Consider the following 15,268-nt stretch of genomic DNA (forward strand, 5'->3'; position numbering starts at 1 on the left):
TTATAGTGTTCTCAAACCTTGTTCTCTTAATCCTTTACACATTACACTGAAGTTTTAAGAAGTACTTTAGATGCTTGTGAGCCTGAGGACACCTACTTCTGCTTCCGGAACATCTTGCAGACCACCTGAACTACATTTAGCATCATCTGCTGGATGCTGGTCAACTATACTGAACGAAAATGTAAACGTAACATTCAACAATTGTGTGGAAGACACATTTCAGTTGAAGGCATTCAGCCGTACAACTGACTAGGTATCCCCCTTTCCCTAACACAACTAGCATGATGAGGCAGCATGGCTAGCTAATGAGCTACAGTGTATTACATCCCAGGGTATGCTACACAATCAATAGAAGCCATCATTTGTGATACTGGGTCCTTGCAAAGCCATTTTTGAGATGTAGAACACCATTAAGTTCCTCTTAAGTTATGAATGTTATAGATTCTAGTTTTGGAAACAGAAAACTGTATGGAGATCAAATGTTTCATTGATGAGAAAATGTGCAGAATGTCAGCCAAAATCTATCTCGCTCCATCTTCTCCCACTGCCGGCCACTGGGCTTCTTCTCACCAACATATTTCAGATCCGGTGAAATAACAATATTTCGGTCTTCCTAACCTCCTGCCCAATGTATGACCATATTAGAGAGACATATTTCCCTCAGATTACACAGATCCACAAAGAATTCGAAAACAAATCCAATTTGGAAAAACTCCCATATCTACTGGGTGAAATTCCACAGTGTGCCATCACAGCAGCAAGATTTGTGACCTGTTGCCACGAGAAAAGGGCAACCAGTGAAGAACAAACACCATTGTAAATACAACCCATATTTATGCTTATTTATTTTATCTTGTGTCCTTTAGCCATTTGTACATTGTTAGAACACTGTATATATATATAATATGACATTTGTAATGTCTTTACTGTTTTGAAACTTCTGTATGTGTAATGTTTACTGTTAATTTTTGTTGTTTTTCACTTTATATATTCACTTTGTATGTTGTCTACCTCACTTGCTTTGGCAATGTTAACACATGTTTCCCATGCCAATAAAGCCCTTGAATTGAAATATCTATCTCATTGTTCTAACTGTGGTAATAGTGTACGAGTGGCCAACACACAAACAATGGTGAGAGTCCACCATCTACTGGTAATTATGAGAATTGCATCCACAAGGGGTGGGCCAAAGGTTACCAAGACACAGGTCCTACTACTGTAAAAACACAACAGCATTCTGGACAAAAATACTAAAGAAATCTGCATTAAATCAGTCAGTTAGGGTATGATGATCCGAATTGTATTATTAATATGTACTTGTAGACCATGAAAACTGAATCTAAAAGCAAACCATATCGTATTATCCAAAACAGTCTGAAAATTAACAGTAGAACAATCATTTAATGAGACTAGGTAGTATGGTAACGCAAGACTAGCATGTTTGTGACTATATAGCCAGAGACATATAGAGATCTGTCACACACTTGTCGTAACGATGGTCAGTATCTCAGAATTAGACAATCAATATATCTGGTCTCAAAGGCACCACTGAATAGAGCCAGGGAAAAATCACTATACATTTACATTCTTCTCTTTATTGCAATGCTAAAAATAACAACTGTCCCTATAATCCCACAGCGTTGTGATTCCAGAACTGATGACTAAGTGCATTGGGTCATCATTGAAAAAGAAAAGAGGCATACAAGTATCACTGTGCTTACGTATAAGATCAAATATTATATAATCAAATGTAAACAAATACAAAATGCCAGTGCGACAGATTGTCAGACCCATATTCAAGGCAGGTGTCTTCCAATCCCTTTCCTTACAACGACCAAAACATTATGAATAGTACATAGTGACTCAACTCAAAGCAAAACAGAAAATATTCTAATATTCAATTTTTTTTTTAAGATTCAAATATTTTTTATTTATTTCACCAGGTAAGCCAGTTGAGAACAAGTTCTCGTTTACAACTACGACCTGGCTAAGATAAAGCGAAGCAGTGCGACAAAAAACAACAACACAGAGTTACACATGGAATAAACAAATGTACAGTCAATAACACAATAGAAAGTCTATATGCAGTGTGTACAAATAAAGTAAGATTTGGGAGGTAAGGCAATAAATACACCGTAGTGACAAAATAATTACACTTTCACAAATAAACACTGGAGTGATAGATGTGCAGAAAAGGAATGAGCAAGTAGAGATACTGAGGTGTAAAGGAGCAAAAAATATATAGAAATAAATCAAATAGATAACAATATGGGGATGAGTTAGTTGGATGGGCTATGTACAGGTGCAACGATCTGTAAGCTGAACTGATAGCTGATGTTTAAAGTTAGTGAGGGAGATATGAGTCTCCAGCTTCAGCGATTTTTGCAATTTGTTCTAGTCATTGGCAGCAGAGAACTGGAAGGAAAGGCGGCCAACGGAGGAATTGCCTTTGGAGGTGACCAGTGAAATATACCTGCTGGAGCGTGTGCTATGGGTGGGTGCTGCTATGGTGACCAGTGAGCTGAGATAAGGTGGGGCTTTACCTAGCAAAGACTTATAGATGACCTGGAGCCAGTGGGTTTGGCAACGAATATGAAGCGATGGCCTGCCAACGAGAGCATACAGGTCGCAGTGGTGAGTAGTATATGGGGCTTTGGTGACAAAACGGATGGCACTGTGATAGACTGCATCCAATTTGCTGTGTAGATTGTTGGGGGCTATTTTGTAAATTACATCGCTAAAGTCAAGGATCGGTAGGATATACAGTTTTACGAGGGTATGTTTGGCAGCATGAGTGAAGGATGCTTTGGTGTCGATTCTAGATTTAAGTTTGGATTGGAGATGCTTAATATGAGTCTGAAACTGTCCAGAGTAGTGATGCTAAGTGGGTGGGCAGGTGCGGGCAGCGATCGGTTAAAAAGCATGCATTTAGTTTTACTAGCGTTTAAGAGCAGTTGGAGGCCACGGAAGGAGTTGTATGGTGTTGAAGCTCGTCTGGAGGTTAGTTAACAGTGTCCAAATAAGGGCCAGAAGTATACAGAATGGTGTCGTTTGCGTAGAGGTGGATCAGAGAATCACCAGCCGCAAGAGCGACATCATTGATGTATACAGAGAAAATAATCTACATGAGAATTGAACCCTGTGGCACCGCCAGACTGCCAGAGGTCCGGACAACAGACCCTCGGATTTGACATACTGAACTCTATCTGAGAAGTAGTTGGTGAACCAGGCGAGGCGGTCATTTGAGAAACCAAGGCTGTTGAGTCTGCCGATAAGAATGCAGTTGAAAGCCTTGGCCAGGTCGGTGAATACGGCTGCACAGTATTGTCTTTTGAAGATGCCGATTATGATATCGTTTAGGACCTTGAGCGTGGCTGAGGTGCACCCATGACCAGCTCGGAAACCAGATTGATTGCATAGCAGAGAAGGTACGGTACGATTCGAAATGGTCGGTGGTGATCTGTTTGTTAACTTGGCTTTCGAAGACCTTAGAAAGTCAGGGTAGGATAGATATAGGTCTGTAACAGTTTGGGTCTAGAGTGTCTCTCCCTTTGAAGAGGGGGATGACTGTGGCAGCTTTCCAATCTTTGGGGGATCTCAGATGATACGAATGAGAGGTTGAACAGGCTAGTATTAGGGGTTGCAACAATTGCGGCAGATAATTCTCAATGGACTTTACAGTGTCCCAGAACTTTTTGGAGTTTGTGCTACAGGATGCAAATTTCTGTTTTAAAAAGCTAGCCTTTGCTTTCCTAACTGCCTGTGTATATTGGTTCCTAACTTCCAGGAAAAGTTGCATATCGCGGGGGCAATTCGATGCTAATGCAGTATGCCACAGGATGTTTTTGTGCTGGTCAAGGGCAGTCAGGTCTGGAGTGAACCAAGGGCTATATCTGTTCCTGGTTCCATTTTTTTTAATGGGGCATGCTTATTTAAGATGGTGAGGAAAGCACTTTTAAAGAATAACCAGGCATCCTCTACTGACGGAATGAGGTCAATATCTTTCCAGGATACGCGGGCCAGATTAGAAAGGCCTGCTCGCTGAAGTGTTTTAGAGAGCGTTTGACCGCGGACCCATTACAGACGCAGGCAATGAGGCAGTGGTCGCTGAGATCCTGGTTGAAGACAGCAGAGGTGTATATAGAGGGCAGGTTGGTCAGGATGATATCTGTGAGGGTGCCCGAGTTTAAGGGTTTGGGGTTGTACTTGGTAGGTTCCATGATTATTTGGGTGAGATTGAGGGCATCTAGCTTAGATTGTAGGATGGCTGGGGTGTTAATAATTAAGCATATCCCGGTTTAGGTCACCTAACAGTACAAACTCTGAAGATAAACGGGGGGCAATTAATTCACATATGGTGTCCAGGGCGAAGATGGATTTTTAAAAGTAGAAACTCTAACTGTTTGGGCAGACATGGATAGCATGACAGAACTCTGCAGGCGGTTTTTGCAGTAGATTGCAACTCCACCCCCTTCGGCAGTTCTATCTCAGTGGAAAATGTTATAGTTGGGGATGGAAATTTCAGAATTTTTGGTGGCCTTCCTAAGCCAGGATTCAGACACGGCTTGGTCATCAGGGTTGGCAGTGTGTTAAAGCAGTGATTTTTTTCAGGGAGGCTTCTAACATGCATGAAACCAAGGCAAATGTAAGGTGGACTTCAATTAACATGATCAGAATAATGCAGAATTCCTTAAAATATAAATAGAATATATGAAATAGTATGAGCAGTGTAATAAAATGTTATAATTTATTCAAGATTATAATGACTACTACTCAAATGGTAAAATATGATAACATCTTCCAGTTTAAATTCCTTGCTTTTTTATAGAGCACTCCTACTGCATATAATTAACTTTTGAATCAACATCTTGTATTTGTGTACCCATTCTGTTGATTGATGTATTTGTGGAGTCTTACAGTACATTCAAGAATTAAAGGCATACAATCATCAATTCAATACCATTTAAATTAAAAACAACTACAGTCTTACAATTGTATTTATTACCTTGATGTTAAACCTACAAATCCTCCTGCGGCTTGTAGCTTAGTGTATGATGCATTTTCATAAATATTTTTAAATTTAACTAGGCAAATCAGTTCAGAACAAATTCTTATTTACAATTACAGCCTAGGAACAGTGGGTTAACAGCGTTATTCAGGGGCAGAACAACAGATTTTTACCTTGTCAGCTAGGGGATTCGATCTAGCAACCTTTCAGTTACTGCCCCAACGCTCTAACCACTAGGTTACCTGCCACCAAATATCCCTATGAAGGACATTTCATTCCAAAATTCACTTTTTTAGTTTTTTGAAATAAATGACCAGTTTCAAGGTAGAGTTCAGTGTATCAATAGGCTATCCGAAGTCAATATACATTAATTGGTTAAAAGTGTATATAGCAAGGATCAAAAGGCTGATAAAAGGTTGAGAAGAATGAGTTCCTGAATTGTTGAGGTTCCCAGAAGTCACACTTTCCTTCTTCACCAGCAAAATGCAGCAGTTGTGCTGTTCAACAGCATGTAAACAGATTTGGGTTTCTAGGCAAGGTGGGAAGGTTTTAGGACCCACAGGTCCAGACAGAGACCCCAGAGGTTGTGGCCTGTCTGTCTGAGCTATTCTACACAGAGATGGAACCCTCTCTGAAGTTGGTCTTCCCTATGAGAACATTGAGTAGTGTGGCTCTCCCCTCTCGGGTCTCCTTCTGTGCCTCTTTTATGATGTCATCCAGCTTGTCCTCGTCCTTGCAACCAATGAGGGTGCCCTTGCCTCCATAACCATCTGCAACTATGTGGTAATCTAGGGAAGGGGAGAACAGAGACAGCATGTTGGATGTGTAACATGACATCCAAAGACATGACATGGGCTAACAGAGACCTTGCATGTGTGAGTATAGGCACTAGAGATCCCCAGTATGGTGTCACTGGGGGTACAGTAGGCCAACATATAAAGACCTGTGAAGGCCAGGCCACAGGCCACGTTGCTGCCCAGGATGGGAACCTGCTCCCTGGAGATCTGGCTCCAACAGGCATCGTTCCCCACCAGAGCAATTACTGGTGTCTGGGAGAGAAAGGGACAAAGCAGATGAACTGGTCTGAATGCATGATTAGTTAGTTGATAAGTTGGTCTGAATGGTGAAATGGTTATTACTGTACCTTGTGTCTGGTAAAAGTGTCAAATTCTGCAACACTGTATCCCAGGGATCCATCGCCATAGATAATCCACACCTCAATGAGAACCTTAGTCAGCTAAACTCAGCCAAAAATGGTGTTTCACAACATGAACAAACCGAAAAACCTAAACCCCTATAAAACAGTGACGGATAAGGCCTGCTTGGTATTCTACTGTACCTCTGACTCAGGCCGACACAGCTTGGCTCCCAGAGCAAACCCTCCTCCAACACCAAGGGTTCCAAATGCTCCTGTTAGAATGACCAACAACATCAGGTAATCATCCATTAAGATATCAAGAATGTCACGTGTTCAAATTAAATAAACAAGTCCTATTTGTTTTATTGTACATGTTAATACCCCTCTTACTCAAGTGACCACAATCCTATAACACATTTCCAAAAATATTGTCTATTTGTATTTAACACTGTCCACTGAGGATCTTGACCTGGATCCAGCCAGCGGAGTGGGCCCCTTGGTCTCATGATGTATGCAGCACTGCCCACAAAGTCGCCCCCATCCGCCACTATGATGCTGTCGTCAGCCATCAACTCATCCACACGGTGCAGGACACTCAGGGGGTTCAGGTGGCAGTCAGTCTTCTCATCAGCCTTCCCCCTGCACAGAAAACACACAGAAAACACACTTTCACAGGGAACTAATACAACCTGTACTGTTTGTGTTTGGAGCACTAGATGTACTGATTAATTTGCATGAAGGTGATTGGTTATGTATAAAAAGAAAAAACACACAAAAAAAGAGTTGGCTTTCTGCCCAACTGGCTAAATAAATTGTGTACCGATTAGCCTTCTCTTTGGTGACTTCTCCTGCTTTGAGCCTCTGTGGCCAGTCCTCGGGACATTTGTGGCCCATGAGGCCTTTGGAGAGACGGAGTAGGAAGGAGCCTGCATCTCCTAAAAGACAAACAGAAATGTTTGTCTCCACAAGATCAAATAGCCAAACAGGAAGTGGCAGCGTTTTGTGAAAGCAAATAAGACTGATTAGACAATTCAGACAACAGTACCAACCCTGAATGGCCACATTGGGCTTCCAGAACATGTCAGAGTTCTTCAGAAGTTGAGTCTTATCTCTGTTGACAGCAATGATCTTGCTGCGCCTGTTCAGCACTCTGCCGTAGCTTAATCGGAAGTCACATACAGTTCCTGCAACACATACCACCATTGTGAGACAGCCTCAAAGACAACAGAAATTGATGAAATGATTGTGGGGGCTGTCTTGTTAGACTTCAGTGCAGCTATTGACATTATTGATCATAGTCTGCTGCTGGAAAAACGTATGTGTTATGGCTTTACACCCCCAGCTATAATGTGGATAAAGAGTTACTTGTCTAACAGAACACAGAGGGTGTTCTTTAATGGAAGCCTCTCAAATATAATTCAGTTAGAATCAGGAATAGGGGAGCTGTTTATGCCCCTTGCTTTTTTACTAACGACATGCCACTGACTGAGTAAAGCCAGAGTGTCTATGGATGACTCAACACTACACGTCAGCGACTGAAATGACTGAAACACTCAACAAAGAACTGCAGTTAGTTTCAGAGTGGGTGGGAAGGAATATGTTAGCCCTAAATATTTCTAAAACTAAAATCATTGTATTTGTAACAAAACACTCACTAAACCTCGACTAAATATTGTAATAAATAATGTGGAAATTGAGCAAGTTGAGATTTGATTTGATTAGGATGACTAAACTGCTTGGAGTACACCTGGATTGCAAACTGTCATGGTCAAAACATATTGATGCAGTAGTAGCTAAGATGGGGAGAAGTCTGTCTATAATAAAGCGATGCTCTGCCTCCTTAACAACACTATCAACAAGGCAGGTCCTGCAGGCCCTAGTCTTGTCACACCTGGACTACTGTTCAGTCGTGTGGTCAGGTGCCACAAAAAAGGACCTAGGAAAATTGCAATTGGCTTAGAACAGGGCAGCACTGCATAATTAATATGCATGTCAATCTCTCCAGGCTGAAAGTGGAGGAGATTGACTTCATCACTACTTTTATTTATGAGAGGTATTGACATGTTGAATGCACTGAGCTGTCTGTCTAAACTACTGGCACACAGCTTGGACACCCAACGATACCCCACCAGAGGTCTCTTCACAGTCCCCAAGTCCAGAATAGACTATGGGAGGCACACAGTACTACATAGAGCTATGACTACATGGAACTCTATTCCACATCAAGTAACTGACGCAAGTAGGAATAAAAAAAAAAAAACACTTTATGGAACAGCTAGGACTGTGAAGCAACACAAACATTGGCACAGACACATGCATATACACGATACATACACACTATAAATACACATGGATTTAGTACTCTAGATATGTGGTAGTGGTGGAGTAGGGGCCTGAGGGAACACAGTGTGTTGTGAAATCTGTTAATGTATCATTTTTCAAATTGTATAAACTGCCTTAATTTTGCTGAACACCAGGAAGAGTAGCTGCTGCTTTGGTAGCATGTTGGGGATCCATAATAAATACAAACAACTGTATGGAGACAAGATTTACAGATGGCAGTTTGTGTCTCACCTGCTAACAGCACAAGGTCTGCGTCCATTAGGGCACATTTCCTGTTCTGTCTGATGTGCAAGGGACTGTTCCTACCCAGCATGCCACGGGACATTCCCCCCAGAAAGCAAGGGATACCCAGGGACTCCAGGGCTACCCTATAACAGGAAAAAATATATGGATTTGCATTGAATGGACCAGAAGTCTGATGATGTGTAATATAAATGTGGTTGTTGAAATACCTGATGTCGTCTGTAGGTGTTGGAGGTAGGGTTGCCTGGCTCCCCAGTAGGATAACAGGCTTCTTGGCTCTGCTCACCAGCTCTATACACTTTTGTACCTGATGTCAGATCACTAGAGGTTGAGCCACAAGGGTTACATAAAAAAACATGCATTCATGTCTATTGGAAATCTGTAACTGGCTAGTACGAACTGACGGCTTCTACCAAATTAAGCCTTTCTCACTGTTGTTAGAGAATGACTGAGGGTTAGAGTTAGTCTTGCCTGATCGTCTGTGGCCTGAGGGATGTGCACAGGGAGAGGTGAAACATCTCTGGTTTCCCAGGCCCCAGCAAACAAGTTCTTTAGGTGATTGTGGAGGTACCTTATGGAAAAACATATACAGTATCTGTTACAGTACAGTATCACTAGGGATGTGTGAAAGCATGGACCAGCACAATCCTGCTGATCACTTACCAAGTGACAACTTTCCCCATTAGTCCCTTGGGAGGGTTTTTCACTCCGAACTCTTTGGACACCAGGTGGAAGGGGTAGAGTGTGTCGATGGGGAACTCTATGAACACAGGTCCTGGAGTTCCAGACTGGGCGATGGCCAGGGCCTTCCTCATCGTGGGGACGATCTCCCTCACACTCCTCACCGAGGCGCAGAACTTACACAGCGGCTTGAACAGGGACATCTGGTCAATGTCCTGCAGCGCTCCTCTACCCTGCACAACAACAGTTCACAAAGAGGTCAAACCTCCACAATGGATAGGGAGAATCAATATGTATTGTGCTCACCCACAGTCACACAACTCTACAGTGCAGGATTATGGTCATTGTTGAGTCTAACTTGCTATTGCAGCGCAACCTTAGTGTTAACGTTAGGACTAGGGTACCCCCATGCTGCTACACCAGTAAAAGGCCTGACTTTCACCTGAAGTAGTGTTGCAGCAGCTCCCCCTATGAGAAGCAGTGGAGACTCGGCCATCTGAGCATTCTTCACTGCTGTGACTGTGTTAGTCAGGCCTGGGCCAGCAGTCACTGCAGCTACACCTACAGTGCCTGTTGGAGGGAGAATCAATGACAGTGTCAATGCTACAGTATGAACACATGAGTAGACGACAGTGTCCTAAGCAAATTAAACCAGTTCCGAACGGTTCAGGTGGACATGGACAACTGTAATGCAAGGTATTTGTGATATTATAGTAGGTAATGTACCACCTGAGAGCCTAGCTACAGCATCAGCTGCAAAGACAGCAGTAGCCTCATGCCTGGTGTCCACGATGCGGATGCCCAGCTTCTCGCAGGCCACCAAGATGGGCGAGATGTGCCCCCCCACCAGGGTGAAGACAAACTTAACCCCATGGGCACGCAGAACCTCTGCCACACTCTCCCCACCATGGCGAGGGCTCTGAGTCTCAGTCTAGGGGAAGAATTAGAGGACTCAGGTAAAGGACTGAACAGGCAGATCTCAAATCAGGGTCAAGGACAGGGTATAATTTCATTTAAATAACTGCAAAGTTCTGTCAGAAACTAGAAAAGGCCTATTGGTTATCTATATATCACTATCTTGTATTTAGAAATGAACTGCATATTGTCCTTGTAGACCTAATGCTCCTTATGTAGCCTATTGTATAACTTCTGAAGAACCTGCACTGTGTCGTCATGGCCTTTGTGTTAGATAGCCACAAGGCAGTTCAAAGTTCTCTCACATACAGTAGGGTTACCTTTCACCTACTAGATGAGTAACTGAGTCTTATGTTGGTTCACTTAGGCTAGGTGAAGAAGCAAGAGAGTAAAATAACACTGTAGTGGGTATGAACAAGGTGTTTTGCTTCTGAGAATACCAGGCTGCATGTGAGTTTCACAGTTGAGACAGCAAGTGAGCAGGCCGACACCAAATTACAATGAAACATTGTTTACACAGAAGTGACTTACCTTATGAAGAAACAACTGATACAGTAAACCAAGTTTATACGCTACAAATACTAGTCCTCCGAAGGTAAAACCAACAGAGCACCCCAGCGCGATGGCAATCTCCATTTCCAAGCGAAATGTGTCAAAATACTGAAGCGAGTCCTAAAATAAAGCAGTATCCGTTTTGTGGATCGAATAGCTCTCCAGTTTAGGCTGTTGTTCATCCAATGCACAACCTAGTAGCAGTACAATTTATAAACATGCATTTCACATGCACAATTTACTAGGCTACTGTGCAAGAAACGCGTGGAAAACCAGACTCCACCCGTTCGTGCAATGAAGCTAACCATCGAATTTCAAATTGAAATGACCGATGATCGCTATTGCTCAACGTTGTAACAAAGTTCCGCAAATGTCGCAAAATGACAGTCAATAACGCAATGGTCCGCAACTACCGGAATCGTGAATAAGAACAGCGAGGAAGACGCGAAGCGAGAGGGATAACTGGGCCCGAAATCTGTCCTCTCCAGCAGGTGGCGTTTTCTATTATTTTTCGCTCACCAAGAGAGTTTTTGAATGTAGGTCAATGAGTGTCGAATTTCGTTGTCAAAAAATTGAATGGCTTATTTGATCGAATATAAATTCCGTAATGATATGGTTGTTAATAGTGTACTGATATAGTAGGACACGTGACATCCCAACACTTTATATCGGAGTTGTGCCAGGTCATAACTAGTTACCACAGCGACAAAGTCATAAAGCACGCCCATTTCTACAATGTATCTTCTTAAAATGTGATTTTAAACCTATCCCTAATCTTACATTTTTACGATATAACCATTTTGACTACAACACAGATTAAACAAGTAAGAAAAATGAAATAGTAACACAATAAAATAACAACAAGACTATAAAGGAGTACCATACTGAGTCAATGTGCAGGGGCATGAGGTAGTTGATAATATGTGCATGTAAACGCAGCAAAAAAAGAAACGTCCTCTCACTGTCAACTGCGTTTATTTACTTAACATGTGTACATATTTGTATGAACATAACAAGATTCAACAAGAGACATAAACTGAACCAGTTCCACAGACATGTGACTAACATAAATGGAATAATGTGTCCCTGAACAAAGGGGGGTAAAAATCAAAAGTAACAGTCAGTATCTGGTGTGGCCACCAGCTGCATTAAGTACTGAAGTGCATCTCCTCCTCGTGGACTGCACCAGATTTGCCAGTTCTTGCTGTGAGATGTTACCCCACTCTTCCCCACATGAGGGAGGAGGATGTCTTCCCTGTAACGCACATCGTTGAGATTGCCTGCAATGACAACAAGCTCAGTCAGATGATGCTGTAACACACCACCCCAGACCATGACGGACCCTCCACCTCCAAATCGATCGCGCTCCAGAGTACAGGCCTCAGTGTAACGCTCATTCCTTTCGACGATAAACGCGAATCCGACCATCACCCCTGGTGAGACAAAACCGTGACTCGTCAGTGAAGATCACTTTTTGCCAGTCCTGTCTGGTCTAGCGATGGTGGGTTTGTGCCCATGGGCGATGTTGTTGCCGGTGATGTCTGGTGAGGACCTGCCTTACAACAGTCCTACAAGCCCTCAGTCCAGCCTCTCTCAGCCTATTGCGGACAGTCAGCATTGATGGAGGGATTGTGTGTTCCTGGTGTAACTCGGGCAGTTGTTGTTACCATCCTGTACCTGTCCCGCAGGTGTGATGTTCGGATGTACTGATCCTGTGCAGATGTTGTTACACATGGTCTGGCACTGCGAGGACGATCAGCTGTCCGTCCTGTCTCCCTGTAGTGCTGTGTTAGGCGTCTCACAGTACGGACATTGCAATTTATTTCCCTGGCCACATCTGCAGTCCTCATGCCTCCTTGCAGCATGCCTAAGGCACGTTCACACAGATGAGCAGGGACCCTGGGCATCCTTCTTTTGGTGTTTTTCAGAGTCAGTAGAAAGGCCTCTTTAGTGTCCTATGTTTTTATAATTGTGACCTTAATTGCCTACCGTCTGTAAGCTGTTGGTGTCTTAATGACCGTTCCACGGGTGCATGTTCATTAATTGTTTAGGGTTCATTGAACAAGCATGGGAAACCGTTTTTAAACTCTTTACAATCTGTGAAGTTATTTGGATTTTTAAGAATTATCTTTGAAACACAGGGTCCTGAAATAGGGACGTTTCTTTTTTTGTTGAGTTTAGGTTGGGGTAAAAGTGACTAGTGTAACGGCGTTCGTCTGTTGAAAGAGGAGCAGACCAAAATGCAGCGTGGTGGTTACTCATGTTCTTTAATGAAAATGAACAAACGAACAATACAAAACAACAAACGTAACGCGAAAACCTATACAGCCTATCTGGTGACAACTAACACAGAGACAGGAACAATCACTCACGAAATACTCAAAGAATATGGCTGCCTAAATATGGTTCCCAATCAGACAACGATAATCACCTGACTCTGATTGAGAACCGCCTCAGGCAGCCATAGACTAAGCTAGACACCCCACAAAACCCCAAGACAAAAACGCACCACAATAACCCATGTCACACCCTGGCCTGATCAAATAAATGAAGACAAACATAATATACTTCGACCAGGGCGTGACAGAACCCACCCCCCTAAGGTGCGGACTCCCGGACGCACATCAAAACAATAGGGAGGGTCCGGGTGGGCGTCTGTCCATGGTGGCGGCTCCGGCGCGGGACGTGGACCCCACTCTATCAATGTCTTAGTTCCTCCCCTTCGCGTCCTAGGATAGTCCACCCTTGCCGACCATGGCCTAGTAGTCCTCAATCAGAACCCCACTGGACTGAGGGGCAGCTCGGGACTGAGGGGCAGCTCGGGACTGAGGGGCAGCTCGGGACTGAGGGGCAGCTCGGGACTGGGGTATCTCGGGACTGAGGGGAAGCTCGGCACTGAGGGGAAGCTCAGCACTGAGGGGAAGCTCAGTACTGAGAGGAAGCCCAGCACTGAGAGGAAGCCCAGCACTGAGAGGAAGCTCAGCACTGAGGGGAAGCTCAGCACTGAGGGGAAGCTTAGCACTGAGGGGAAGCTCAGCACTGAGAGGAAGCCCAGCACTGAAAGGAAGCCCAGCACTGAGAGGAAGCTCAGCACTGAGAGGAAGCTCAGGCAGGTAGTTGGATCCGGCAGATCCTGGCTGGCTGGCGAATCTGGAAGAGTCTGGTTGACTGGCGGATCTGGAAGAGTCTGGTTGACTGGCACATCTGGAAGAGTCTGGTAGACTGACGTATCTGGCTGCTCCATGCTGACTGGCGGCTCTGGCTGCTCCACGCTGACTGGCGGCTCTGGCTGCTCCATGTAGACTGACAGCTCTGGCGGCTTCTTACAGACTGGCAGCTCCGTGCAGACTGGCATCTCCTTGCAAACTGGCAGCTCTGGCTGCTCCATGCAGACTGGCAGCTCCGTGCAGACTGGCAGCTCCTTGCAGACTGGCAGCTCTTTGCAGACTGGCAGCTCCTTACAGACTGGCAGCTCTGGCTGCTCCATGCATACTGACAGCTCTGGCTGCTCCATGCAGACTGACAGCTCTGGATGCTCCATGCAGACTGACAGCTCTGGCTGCTCCATGCAGACTGGCATCTCTGGCTGCTCCATGCAGACTGGCAGCTCTGGCTGCTCCATGCAGATTGGCAGCTCTGGCTGCTCCATGCAGACTGGCAGCTCTGGCTGCTCCATGCAGACTGGCAGCTCTGGCTGCTCCATGTAGACTGGCAGCTCTGGCTGCTCCATGCAGACTGGCAGCTCTGGCTGCTCCATGTAGACTGGCAGCTCTGGCTGCGCTAAACAGGCAGGAGACTCCAGCAGCGCTGTAGAGGAGGAAGGCTCTGGCTGCGCTAAACAGGCGGGAGACTCCGGACGCGCAGGAGAGGAGGAAGGCTCCGGCAGCGCTGAACAGGCGAGAGGAGGAAGGCTCTGAGAGCGCTAGACAGGCGAGGCGCACTGTAGGCCTGATGCGTGGTGCTGGCACTGGTGGTACTGGGCCGAGAACATGCACAGGAAGCCTGGTGCGGGGAGCTGCCACCGGAGGACTGGTGTGTGGAGGTGGCACTGGATAGACCGGACCGTGCAGGCGCACTGGAGCTCTTGAGCACCGAGCCTGCCCAACCTTACCTGGCTCGATGCCCACTCTAGCCCGGCCAATACGAAGAGCTGGTATGTACCGCACCGGGCTATGCACCCGCACTGGAGACACCGTGCGCACCATAGCATAACACGGTGCCTGCCCGGTCTCTTTAGCCCCCCGGTAAGCACAGGAAGTTAGCGCAGGTCTCCTACCTGGCGTAGCCATACTCCCTGTGAGCCCCCCCTCAATAAATTTCAGATATGTGCCATGCTCTCTCTCATAACCACAAAGCCTGTTGGGCTACTTTACACACAGGCAGTCTGA

General features: G+C 44.9%; 1 protein-coding gene across 2 annotated transcripts; it reads right to left on the reverse strand.

Annotated features, from left to right (window-relative positions):
- Positions 1-4,728: 4,728 nt before the first annotated feature.
- Positions 4,729-11,481, reverse strand: LOC109905803 (acetolactate synthase-like protein). 2 transcript variants are annotated; one of them, XM_020503416.2, is made up of 14 exons: positions 10,860-11,481; positions 10,143-10,344; positions 9,856-9,983; positions 9,396-9,646; positions 9,204-9,303; positions 8,942-9,039; positions 8,721-8,857; positions 7,196-7,330; positions 6,967-7,081; positions 6,616-6,785; positions 6,348-6,418; positions 6,153-6,224; positions 5,952-6,057; positions 4,729-5,796 (listed from the first exon to the last, which is right to left on the reverse strand). In XM_020503416.2, exons 1-14 carry the CDS (start codon positions 10,962-10,964, stop codon positions 5,618-5,620), a joined length of 1,869 nt encoding a protein of 622 aa, XP_020359005.1. In that variant the 5' UTR covers positions 10,965-11,481; the 3' UTR covers positions 4,729-5,617. The 2 variants fall into 2 exon arrangements, with proteins under 2 accessions (XP_020359005.1, XP_020359004.1); XM_020503415.2 differs by having other exon boundaries at positions 6,153-6,245; positions 10,860-11,386.
- Between the last annotated feature and the right edge of the window lie 3,787 nt (positions 11,482-15,268).

The sequence above is a fragment of the Oncorhynchus kisutch genome, linkage group LG15, assembly GCF_002021735.2.
Source record: "Oncorhynchus kisutch isolate 150728-3 linkage group LG15, Okis_V2, whole genome shotgun sequence".
In the NCBI taxonomy this organism is placed as follows: domain Eukaryota; kingdom Metazoa; phylum Chordata; class Actinopteri; order Salmoniformes; family Salmonidae; genus Oncorhynchus; species Oncorhynchus kisutch.

Excerpts from the sequence above, each read along its gene's own strand:
- LOC109905803 (XM_020503415.2), bottom strand. The coding sequence starts at position 10,964 with ATGGAGATTGCCATCGCGCTGGGGTGCTCTGTTGGTTTTACCTTCGGA. Across the intron at positions 9,304-9,395 it reads ATGGGGAAAGTTGTCACTTG|GTACCTCCACAATCACCTAA; the intron begins GTAAGTGATCAG and ends TTTTTCCATAAG. Across the intron at positions 5,797-5,951 it reads CTGTGGCCTGGCCTTCACAG|ATTACCACATAGTTGCAGAT; the intron begins GTCTTTATATGT and ends CCCCTTCCCTAG.